Raw genomic sequence first — 12,929 nt, forward strand, 5'->3', positions numbered from 1 at the left:
CCGTGCGCGGCTTAGCCGTGTCCGGGGAAAAGGGGATCCTGGGGGTTGAGCCAATGCCGGGTGTTTGGACCTTTACGGCCCCTCGGCGGCGGCAACACACCCCTTTGGCCTCGGCTTCACGTAGACGGCACCCCCGGACTGACCCACCCGGGGGAAATCGGCAGTCGCCTTTTCCTGTCCTCCTCTCCAATCTTCGTCTTTCTCTGCCACTTTTGCATCTTTCCTGTCTTCTCTTCACTTCTTTTGCTTCCGTATTTCCTGGCGGCAAGGGTTAACCGTGTGTAATGTATCCAATCTTGGGTATATGCATTAGGTTATAGTGGCTGTGTACTGCTGGCGCTGGCAGGCTGCATTTATACAGAATCTTGTCACGTCCCCGTGTTGGGCTCCATGGTGGGTGGCTGGCACAGCTGCCGAAATTTCAGTAATTTCTATGGCTTTTAGCTCATTCCCCAAGCTACCTGATCGACCTCTTTTGAAAAGAGGCCGCACCGATGAACCCTTCAACTTTTTCGCCAAGAGCAAAGATATTTTCCCACATTTTCACGTGATCCATACCGAAACGAATCAAAGGACCGTAAGAACGCTTTCTCCATTTGTTGTTGCGAAGTGCCTCACAGACACACTGGGCCCTGGATACAAAATTACTAAAATGGCCAGTGGCGACCTTCTCCTTGAAGTTCGTGACAAAATACAACACGACAAATTGACAAATCTTGTTTCATTTGGTGAAACCCCAATTTCAATAACCCCACACCGTTCCCTCAACAGCACAAAAGGTGTAGTTTCAGAGCAGGACCTTCTAGAACTGACTGAGGCAGAGCTCCTAGAGGGCTGGAAGGAGCAGCATGTCACTAATGTGCAACGAATCAAAATCCGCCGAGATGACAAGGAAATACCCACAAAACACCTGATCCTTACCTTTTGTACCAGCACTCTCCCTGAAAGCATCGAAACAGGCTATATGAAAATTACTGTCAGACCGTACATACCAAATCCACGACGATGTTTCAAGTGCCAAAGATTCGGCCACGGCTCTCAGAGCTGCCGAGGCCGTACCACCTGTGCAAAGTGCGCGTCCCATGACCACCCTGCGGACAACTGCAACGACCCACTTCACTGTGCAAACTGTGACGGTGAACACGCCGCCTATTCTCGCTCCTGTCCTTCATGGAAGAAGGAAAAAGAAATCATAACACTTAAAGTAAAAGAAAATATCTCATTCAAAGAAGCGCGCAAGCGTCTTTCTATTGCACAGGGACCAACATTTTCCGAAGTGGCACGGCTGGGGGCACGGCCACAACGGTATTCGGCGGCGCTTAGGACCACCCAGAGTGGACCGGCGGCATCGCCACTTGCCCCCACTGCGGGACCAGCTAGTGCTGGCCTGCCGCCCAGCAAGATCCAGCAGCCCTCAGGGTCTGCTGTCTCTAGTTCTTTAAGGGCCTCTGCACGCGTAGAGAAGCCCGAAACACCCGCGAGCGGACACCGCGAGCGGACATCCAACGCCTCGGCGGAGGCGATGGATACATCACAAAGTGCGTCGGCGTCCCAGACGCCGAAGGCTCGGCGCAGTTCTCAGGAGCGCGCCAAAAAGGACAAAACCCGCATCACAGGGCCTGGAAAGAGCCCTGTGGGCTAAAGTAGCTTCTCTCTCCTAAACACACAGCACATATCAATAACAACATGGATACACCAATATTACATTGGAACGTTAGAGGTCTCCTCCACAACCTCGACGACGTCAAAGAACTCGTACATAAATATAATCCCAAGGTGCTGTGTGTACAAGAAACACATCTAAAACCAACACAGTCAGGCTTTCTGACGCAATTCGCCATTTTTCGCAAGGACCGTGACGATGCCAACACCTCTTCCGGTGGTGTAGCAATAATAGCTGATAAGTCCGTTGCATGCCGTGCTCTGGAACTTCAAACACCTCTTGAGGCAGTTGCGGTTCGGGCCTTACTGTTTGGAAAATTAATTAGCATTTGTTCTATCTACATACCACCTAACTTTCGGCTCCATCGAACAGAACTCGAGGGTATTATAGATGCCCTGCCAGACCCATACATACTGGTTGGGGATTTCAATGCACACAACACTCTTTGGGGGGATTCCCGATGCGATGCCAGAGGTCGAATAATAGAACAAATCCTGTTTTCTTCAGGCGCCTGCGTGCTAAATAAGAAACAACCAACATTTTACAGTCTTGCACATAACACATACAGTTACATAGACTTAAGCATAGTATCCCCCACCTTAGTGCCCCGTTTAGATTGGAAAGTTATTCAGAACCCTTATGGCAGTGACCATTTTCCTGTGATCCTCCAATCTACAAAAGAACATGATCCTCTCCCATACGACCCTCGATGGAAGATTGCATCTGCAGACTGGGAAAAATTTAGAACTCTTACGTATATGCCTCAAAACACTCTTAACGATTTTAATATAAACGACGCTGTTGCTTATTTTACCGCTTTTATGATTGACGCCGCATTGGAGTGCATCCCACAAACAAACGGGACCCCGAAGAAAAGGAGAGTGCCCTGGTGGAACGAGGACTGCAGGAATGCACGGAAAAGACAGAATAAGGCCTGGGACATGCTGCGCCGCTCTCCAACAACTGAGAACCTTGTTAACTTCAAACACATAAAGTCCCAAGGAAGACGAACACGGCGCACGGCTAAAAGGGAAAGCTGGGAAAAATACATCTCCGGTATTAACTCCTACAAACAAGAAGGAAAAGTATGGAGTCGGCTGAAAAAATTAGTAGGCCACCAACCTTACCTCCTGCCTTTGGTCGATGTCCAAGGCAATAACCTTGAAGACCAGGCTAACGCCCTTGGCCAGCATTTCGAACATGTGTCCAGCGCCGAACATTATTCGGAGCTTTTCCACAAACTAAAAAAATCTGCAGAAAGAAAGCCGCTCAATAGAAAGTGTCGAGAAAACGAACCTTACAACAGTCCCTTCAGTGTTATGGAATTCAGAGCATCATTAAACACTTGTCAAAGCTCTGCTCCCGGAGCCGACCGTATTATGTACGAGATGATAAAGCATCTGGACTCTAGCGCTCAAATGGCTCTGCTGTCCCTCTTTAACACTATTTGAGCAACTGGGTTCCTTCCACTGGCATGGAGAGAAGCCATCGTAGTACCCATTCTAAAACAAGGTAAAGATGCATCCTCAGTGGAAAGTTACCGTCCCATTGCTTTAACAAGTTGTCTTTGCAAATTTTATGAAAAAATGATAAACCGCAGGCTCTTACATTTCCTTGAAGAAAACAAACTGCTCGATCCTTATCAGTGCGGCTTTAGAGAAGGCCGTTCTACAACAGATAGCCTTGTTCGCATAGAAGCAAACATCCGCGAAGCTTTTATACATAAACAGTTTTTTCTGTCTGTCTTTCTCGACATGGAAAAAGCTTATGATACAACGTGGCGGTTTGGAATATTACGAGATCTTTCAGAAATTGGTATCCGCGGGAATATGCTCAACATAATAGAAAGCTACTTAACAAATCGCACGTTCCGCGTTAGAGTTGGGAATGCTCTGTCCAGACCATATACACAGGAAACTGGGGTGCCGCAGGGAGGCGTACTCAGCTGTACGCTTTTCATCATAAAAATGAACTCCTTACGTTCAGCAATACCACCCGGCGTGTTCTACTCCCTATATGTAGATGATATACAGATCGGTTTCAAGTCGTGTAACCTCGCAATCTGTGAACGACACATCCAGATTGGACTGAACAAAGTGTCTAAATGGGCCAGAGAAAATGGCTTTAAAATAAATGCCAATAAAAGCTCATGTGTGTTATTTACACGAAAGAGAGGACTGACCGCAGATCCCAATATAGACTTAAATGGACAGCGCATACCTGTAAACACAGAACACAAATTTCTGGGCATTATTCTGGATAAAAAATTAACTTTCATTCCGCATCTAAGATATCTTAAGCACAAATGTCTAAAAACAATGAACATTCTAAAAATCTTGTCGCATGCAACATGGGGCAGTGACAGGAAATGCCTCATGAATGTCTACAAAAGCCTTATACGTACGCGCCTAGACTATGGGGCCGTGGTTTACCAGTCTGCCACCCCAAGCGCCTTAAAGATTCTTGACCCTATTCATCACTTAGGCATCCGCCTGGCTACCGGTGCCTTCAGGACGAGTCCTGTGGAGAGTCTCTACGTTGAAGCCAACGAGTGGTCGCTTCATCTTCAGAGGTCGTACTGCAGTTTCCTTTACTTTCTGAAAGTTAACGCGAACCGCGACCATCCGTGTTACGAAACCATAAACAACCTTACATCTGCAACGCTGTTTGATAATCGACCTGCAGCTAGAGAACCATTTTCTCTGCGCGTTAGAAAACTTTCTGAGGAAATGGAAGTTCCGGCTCTTGAGCAAAACCTTATGGCCCCAGCAAAGCCACTGCCGCCGTGGCAGTGGCAGCACATAGAATGCGATACATCCTTCATAGAGGTTACAAAACACGCTCCAGAGGCACACATAAGAATGCATTTCTTAGAACTCCAGCACAAGTACCCGTACACAGAATTTTACACTGACGCTTCGAAGTCGCACGCTGGCGTTTCCTATGCAGCTGTCGGCCCATCGTTTTCCGAATCCAACGTTATGCACCCGGAAACGAGCATCTTCACCGCAGAGGCTTACGCAATACTGTCTGCTGTCCAACAAATCAAGAAAACAAAGCTACAGAAAGCCATTGTATTTACAGACTCCCTATCTGTCGTAAAATCTCTGATATCACTCAAGAACCTCAAGAATCCCATACTCATTAATCTATATTCACTCCTGTGCAAATTATATTCGTGTAATAAACAGGTCATAGTATGCTGGGTGCCTGGGCACAGGGGCATCGAGGGCAACACGCTCGCTGATGAAATTGCCAAATCCATTACAAAAAAAGCTGGCAACCCTTCCATAGGTATCGCACCTTCAGACCTAAAGCTATTTTTGCGCAAAAAACTTAGAAGGCATTGGCAACAGATGTGGGATAGCGAAACTTCCAATAAACTCCATTTAATTAAGCCACACTTAGGAAATTACGCACCACTAACGAAAACAAGGCGAACTGAAGTCATTTTCTGTCGCCTTAGGATAGGCCATACCTATGGCACACACTCTTATCTATTGACCGGTAGCGAAGTTCCAACCTGTTGTAAATGTGGCGAAACACTGACCGTCCTCCATGTCCTGCTGGAGTGTCGGGAAGCGGAATCTCAAAGAAAAAAGCACTTCCCTCTAGCGTACCGACAGCAGATCCCTTTACACCCATGTATGTTCCTTGGTGCTGACCCGCTTTTTAACCCAAAAACAGTTTTTAACTTTTTACAGGATGTTGACACATTACAAATACTAGGCCCACAAGTTTCGTAGCACGGCCTCTAATCAGAGGCTCCTGCTGCGAAAGCAGCGCTTTGTATAGCACTTGCCTCTGGGCCCTTTCAGTTAAGGACCTTGTTGAGGCAGTAGTGCTACTGACATATATGCATTTTAGTACCTCACACCTTCACGGTATAACTTTTAGGCTAACAGCACACCTCACGAACCATTGTCATTATGTTAACATGTTCATACCCTGCTTCTTGTCTTATGCCTCTATACAGCCACACTATCTCGTCATAGACAGCCACCATACCCTTTGTTGTTACTTTTATCACCGAGTACATAACACCATTGCTTGGCGCTCTTTGGCCATGACTGGCCCTTGCGCCACAAAACCCTATACATCATCATCAGGGATTGCTTCTGCAAACTTCGTAGCCAGACACAGCATGGTAAACAAGTACCTGAAACCCGATTTTGTTTTTGGTAGAGGCCCTACCGTGTCTATCACAAGTCGTGTGAAAGGTTCTGTTATTAAGGGCACTACCTTTAGTGGAGCTTTCCATGTCTCTCCTGGTTTAGCTGAGAGCTGGCAGGCGTCGCATGATCTTACAAAGTTTTCTACGTCTTTGAAACAGCCAGGTCAGTAGTATTCCATAAGCAATCTTTCCTTTGATTTTTTTATGCCTAGGTGGCCGGACCACCCATTTCCATGACAGAGACTCAAAAGGTCCTCCCTGTACTTAGTAGGTACGACTAATTGATCTAGAATCCTACCCTTTCGATCTCTGTAGTGCCGATACAACAATCCTCCTCTCTCTTGTATCGTCACGTCGCGCCTAGCAATGCCTTCTTTAGCTTTGTGGTGTAATTTAGCTAAGCTGTCATCATTCTTTTGCTCGGCTGCCAGTGACTCTCATTCCACACGTAAGAGCTGATCAAAGTTCTTTGAGGCCGGTGAAAAGAACGACCCTGTCTCGCTTGTGAGTGCGTCAGCTTGCTCTTCCTGCAGGCGTGAACTTTGACACCCTAGTAATACGCTCTCATTGAGCTGGTCAGCTGGCGGGCTTTCCTCGACAGTTTTTTTCATGCCTCGAGCCTAGCTCGGATTCGGTTATTGAAGTTATCTCTTTTGCTACTTCCGCTGGAGCAGCTGGTGCATTTTCAGCCGAAAGCGACGCGATTTTACGAGCTTGGCCTCGCGTCAATGCCTGTACTACGCCCTCTCCCAGTTTAAGCCCTTTTTTCACGCAGTAACCAATTCGAATGATTCGAAAAAATGTGAGGCTACTGCAGTGACAAAAATTTTGAAACTGCAGCCTCGGTCACTAGCTCCCCGAATGGTCCACTGGTTTTGACTTTGGCCATGGGCAGACAAACGCTGTGTTCTATAACCTGTTTGATCCATGCTACTTCTCCGGTGAAGTCATCTACCGTCACGTAAGACGGATCGACAATGTCCATCGTGGCGGCACCGTCTCTTAGCACCCGGCATGGCTTGCCATTAACTTGCAGGTCGTGAAGATATGGGCTTAAAAGTTCCATATTCTCGTCTTTTTCATCTACGTTGGAAAAAACTGCGCTAGGCTTTCCGCAGTTCACAGCGATATGTCCCAGTTTGTGACACTTATAGCAGCGGATCGGTCTAAAAGATTCGAATTTTCTTTTCTGCTCTTTTTGTACGGTTTCGCTGTTAGGTTTCTCCTGGCTATTTTGTGCGGGCTTTTCCTCCATGTCTACAGTCTCCGGTCGTCTAGTCTGCGAACCCTTTTTGAACGGAAATGGTTTCCGCGGTCCATTTCGACCGTCCCAGTTTCCGTCCTCGGCGTTCAACTTTCTAAGCGTTGCGTACTCTTCGGCTAATTCAGCGGCCCTTTCCACAGTGTTTACATTCCCTCTGTCTTGCACCCACAGTTTCACAGCTTGGGGGATGCTTTTGTAAAACTGCTCTAGACACATGCATTCAATGATCACGTCTCTGCTGTCGTACGCTTCCGCGCTTTACAGCCACTCGACTAGGTTGGCCTTTAAGCCGTATGCAAACTCCGGATACCCCTCGCTATCTTTCTTGCCCGTGCTTCTAAACCTTTGCCGACAAGGTTCGGCTGAAAGGCGGTATTTCTTCAGAAGATTAGCCTTAACTTTCGCATAATCATATGCATCTTCCGCACCGAGTCTGGCGATTACTTCCGCCGCCTCACATGGCAACATAGACAGCAACTGCTGTGGCCATGTACTCGGACCAAAGTTCATCTTCTCGCAAGTCCTTTCAAAATTGCTTAGGAACAAGCCTATGTCGGTCCTGACCTCAAATGGCTTTAATGGCCTGTCCATGCGGTATGATTCTGCCTCACTTGATCGTCCCAGAGCCCCTTCACTTCCTTGAGACAACTCCAAGCGTTTGCTTTGAAATTCAAGTTGCATTTTTCTTAACTCGCGATCTTTATCGCGTTCCTCTCTCTCTTGTTCTTCTCTCTCTCTGTCCCGTTTCTCTCTTTTTTTCAGAAGTTCCACCTCCATTTCAATTTATTCCTCACTGGCCTGTTCGGAAATTAGCTGCAATAATTCCGATTTTAGCATTTCCTTGTGTACATCTAGGCCCAGTTCCTCACCAACAATCAACAATTCGTCTCTCAGCAGTCTCCTTAACTTCATGATTGCTGCTTTACTGCCTTGGTCTTGCTCGCTAAATCTACCTATAGGAAAACACAACCTAGCTAACAATCAACAATCTAGCTTCCCTACAGTTCTAAACAGAACAACCACAAAATGAAGCCTAGAGAGTCAAAGCAAGAACCAAGCACTCACCGCAGAGACAGCGCCACGTCGCAAAGTCCATCTCACCGCTGCCACCAGTTGTCAAGATTGGAGTCGGGCATGAATTAGATGGTAGCATGCCCATGCCGTCGTCCAACTTATCCACGCTGAGGACGCTGTTGAAGTGAAGGACTGTTTCTCATCGAGAACGAGGAATATGGGTTTATTTACAGTATCTACATAAGGACGTTGCAGTTCATAAGTCTAGCATGACTGCGAGAGAAAGTACCCTGAGCAGCAGCACAACAGCGGTTTATAAACACTCGGTCCTCCCTAGATCCCAAGGTGAGGGAAACGTTCGACCAGGCATCGTAGACGAGCCGCCTCTCTGCGAGAGGGCTTACACACACACACACACACACACACACACACACACACACACACACACACACACACACACACACACACACAACCGCACAGGTTCACAGTCCCCACCGACGTCAGACGGTCTTCGCAGAACTCAGGGCTTGCGTCCGGAAAGGCGCGTCTTATTCCCCGAGGTGACCCCCGCAGCGCGGCCGCCGGTCTTGCGGCGAACGTCAAACGATGACGCATAGCGCGTGGCAGTCGCCACCTGCGCCGACTCCGAAGTCCGAACACGCTTACGGAGCTAATTCCAACATACGCCGGCTCGCGCGAAGCACGGTGTTGACCAGCGTAGTGAAGCTTTTCTCTTCAAAAGTGTAAATTAGCCTGTGCTCATGGAGATGCGAGCTGCTGCCGCGATGGCTCAAGCATAAACTTGTGTCGACACCTGCCGTCATGCCTGCGCCGTCGCGGCAGCAGCTCGCATCTTGCACTTATTTCTTGAAAACCAGGCAATTATCTTCGCCGAGTGTTATATTAAACGAAGTCGACACCAAAACGTGATCGCTCTGCAAAATTTGAGCAAGAACAGTGCAGCGGTGAGCACAAAACGTTTTTCCGAATATGCGCAGCGAAACATTCAAGATCCTGTATAAGAGACAGGGTGCGCCCAATGCGTCACCGTGCAGGCCACGAACGTCTGATAGATGTGACGGATTTCGCAAAGCTCGTCAGGGTACTCTGGGGTAGCATGGCGGCGCTCTTATTTTAACGCGCTCCGATACCGCGGAGTTCGTAGACGTTTTACCTTTATGGTGTTGTTTGGCCGCTGACACGTCCGGCTGTTTTACCTTTGGCGCATGCCGACTTGTTGACACAGAGGTCAACGTATAGTTTGCCGCTCTTTATGTGTACAGTGCGTTGTTGTGAACCACCAGCGTGAAGCAACACTGCTCGGAGCCATGTCAGAAACAGCAACGACCCAAGAAACCTGCCTGACAGATTGTAAACAACCGGTCGTCTTTAGGAGTGCGCTGTCTTCGTGGGAGTGCTCGTCTTGGACACTGACAGACTGGGCTACCAAAACTCAGGATGTGTCTTTGAAGTTCAGAATTGGAATTAAATCTGCTACAGGTATTGCGGAACAACGCTCAGTCAAAAAGCAAGAGTTCCTGCGACATTAGCACAGCTTACATACGCCTTCGCACCTTCTCATTACCATGGCTCCATTGTAGGACTATTTTTGCCCTCACGTGGCTTGTGTAATTGGGTCTTATTCTCTTCTTATGGTGTTTGACAAGTAGAGACAAACAGGCCTGTAATGACGTGCAAAATTAACCGTGAATGCAAAAGTTCGTTGTGCAGCTTAAAGCTTCAACTGTGCCGTTATATCGCGGACATTGTGGCTTCGGCCGTCTCGTGACACTTTCTTTTTTTTTCGCAGGGGCCCCTCAGTGGGAAACGGAAGGTACTCGGGCATCGGCCACAATAGGACAATTCTCGCAGTGGATTTCCGGTCTCGCTGACAAACGAAATGAGCTGGCTACTGTCGACGGGTCAAGCCATTTTGCATATTCAAGCTACAATTACATGCACAATGTGTTCAGAGACTTCCCCAGTGTGCTAGAGGTAACTATCCAAGCATTCATTCGTTGTGTTTAGTGACGGCTTGGATTCGCGCTAATGTGCACAGGCGTTTTTCTATTCCAGTCCGTGGACTGGACTTCGTTTGGTTTCCCTGGCCGAAACGGTGCTGACAGCACTTTGTGGCTTGGAAGTGAGGGCTCAGACACACCCTGCCATCAAGACACCTATGGCTACAATTTGGTCGCTCAGTTAATTGGCAAGTAAGGTTATTTCCGTGGATTCTGTTATCTCTTCAACAATGCACATGCAGATGAGTGTATACCTATTCAAGCATTAAGCCGAATGCGCTATGTCACAGATCCAATATCCCTACTGAGCTGAATCAAAATAATCAATGAGCAATTAACTCCATTAAACGAACTTTTATGGATTCCACTAGCCACTTATCTTTTTTCATAAAAATTCCCGACATGCATATAGAGTTAACGCGTTTGCCGAGAACAAAAAGATGCTATTGAGGTGTGTGGGGAGGGGGGAGGTTGTGCTTTTGGCGAATAAAATTGTAAGCAAACATGCAAACAGTATGAGAACAAAATTAAGTGGCAATGCACAGAGTACAAACATTGCATGATTCAAATTTATTGTAATGACTTATATAAAATTTAGTATACTGGTCGATAGCATGGTCTTGGGTTTATTTTTTATTTATTTATTTACAATTACTGCAAGTCATAGCTCTGGCCTAAGCAGGAGTGACTATATACAACACACGAGCAGGTTCATCTAACAATATGCCAGCAGAACACAATAGAGCATCTTAATCCAAACAAGTCAAACATACTAAGTCTGCATCATGAAAACATCAAAGATAAGCAATCTACTCTGGAATCAAACAAGCACATCAACATTGGCAAGCAAGTTGAGCATAACAAGCAACAGCACAAAAACATCCAAAAATGACGAAATATTTTACAGTGGAAAGACATAGCACAAAAGTGTTTGTCTTCCCCTGATAAGATTTCCTGAATCAAACGCTTTAGCTGGCAAGAAATTCCAATTGGCAACAGTTCTGGGGAGGAAACTGCTGAAATGCTTCAGTGTGTGCAAATATAAGAGCTAGTAAATGTTGGTGGAATCGCCTTATTTTCATTCTAGCAGCTGCCTTAGCACAATCAGGCAAGTGAATATTTACCTTCCTTGAAATAATTTTCTGCAAAAAGGCTAGCCAAGCAACTTTTTGATGTGCCTCCGATGTAGAAATATTGTGTTGTTATATGAGTGAAGACGCTGAATTCATACTTTTATACTTTCCAAAAATAAATATTTTGGCATTCCTCTGAAGTCTTTCCAACTTTACAACATCTTTCTTTAGTATGAGGATCCCAAATGACAGTCATATATTCAACCTTGGATCTAACGCAAGCATTATAAGCTAACAATCTTGTAGTTATGGGAGCATTTCCAAGCTTTCTCTTCAGAATCCAAAGTTGTCTGAGTAGGTGTACAGATGCTTGAAATATGACTAGACCATGCAAGTTTATTTGTGAGAAGGACACCCAGATATTTGTAGTTAACTTGGCAGACTGAATTACTATGAAAACTATAAAATACAGTGGGTGTTGTTTGTTGATATACATAAAAGTACAGTTTTCTCCATGTTTAGTTGCATACCGCCCTCCTGACACCATTTATCTACTGACTGCAGAGCTTTCTGAAGCAAAAATTGGTCGGTTCTAAACAATATTTCTTTAAAAACGACACAGCTGTCTGCAAACAATCTGGCACCTACTACCTTTGGGTTTAATTGAACTAACTTATTAATATAAATTAAAAACAACTGGGGCCCTAACACACTGCCTTGAAGAACACCAGACGCAGGCGTAATTCGCAATACATCAGAGAAGCACCCTGGCAATAAAAAAAAAGTTCTGTTAGCAAAAAGAGTTCTGTTATACAGATATGCTTTAATCCAGTGTACAATTCCAGATGAGAGTCCTAGACATTCCAATTTAACGAATAACCTAGTGTGTGACACCGTATCGCTGTGGGAGGACAAGCAGGTGTCTGTGTGTCTGTGGCCCAAACTGGTCATGCTAGCTGATCTAATAGGTCTCCACGTGCAGTTGATTGCTAAGGACATGTATCAGAGAGAAGCAGTGGATGGTGCTTGGACTTATTAAGATAGAAAACTTGGAAAGAAAAGGAGAGCAAAAGGGTGGACGGTTCAGCCTTGCAGCATGACGGTGAAGAGTTTGAGTAATTGAGAATGAATGCGCTTGTGACAATTTCGTTTATGTATGAATACCCGAGAAGGGTTTTTGGTGCAGCTTATGATGCACCAATTTAGAAAGAGCTGAATAACTTGCAAATGACGTACTGTTGTGAGTGCCTAGCCAGCAGCCAGTGTCATGAGAGAAAAACCGTCCTGAATTTTTTTTTTTTTCCCTTCAGCTATTGTCAGTGTTTTGCAGTGAACTTCACTACGAGAAATCTACAAACTATCTTTAGCTGTTCACCTGTAAAATGGCATTCAAGGGTGCGATTGGGGTTCATTGTTTGGAGCATGTGTTCTATTGCGTTGCATGTGATTGGCCTAGGCCGCATCGACTGGCTGACAAAATAGACAAAATGTGGATGACAAAGTCGCCGCGGCCTAAGCCAATAAAGCGTGGTGCAACAAACATGCGCTCCAAACAATGATCCCTAATTTCACCCCAGTATGGTCATAAATTGTCACTAAGGTGCGTCGTAACTTCCATGTTATGCTCCATGCTATGTTACCAACGAGAAGAAAGGGGGTTAACCGAGAGGCTTGATTTTTATTAGTCATATCATAAGAAGCCAACAAACACTGACACCAA

At 46.1% G+C, this 12,929-nt stretch overlaps 1 protein-coding gene across 3 annotated transcripts in view; it reads left to right on the forward strand.

Annotated features, from left to right (window-relative positions):
* The first annotated feature begins 8,880 nt into the window (after positions 1-8,880).
* Positions 8,881-12,929, forward strand: part of HSPBAP1 (HSPB1 associated protein 1) — a 36,459-nt gene continuing 32,410 nt past the window's right edge. For 2 of the 3 annotated variants that reach the window (XM_075693826.1, XM_075693828.1), the window contains exons 1-3: positions 9,195-9,615; positions 9,926-10,110; positions 10,192-10,328. In XM_075693826.1, coding sequence (XP_075549941.1) covers positions 9,444-9,615; positions 9,926-10,110; positions 10,192-10,328 — 494 coding nt within the window. In that variant the 5' untranslated portion in view covers positions 9,195-9,443. Of the gene's footprint in view, positions 9,081-9,194; positions 9,616-9,925; positions 10,111-10,191; positions 10,329-12,929 lie in introns of those variants that run through there. The other variant, XM_075693829.1, reaches the window with a different exon arrangement.

The sequence above is a fragment of the Dermacentor variabilis genome, chromosome 5 (genome assembly GCF_050947875.1).
Source record: "Dermacentor variabilis isolate Ectoservices chromosome 5, ASM5094787v1, whole genome shotgun sequence".
NCBI lineage: Eukaryota > Metazoa > Arthropoda > Arachnida > Ixodida > Ixodidae > Dermacentor > Dermacentor variabilis.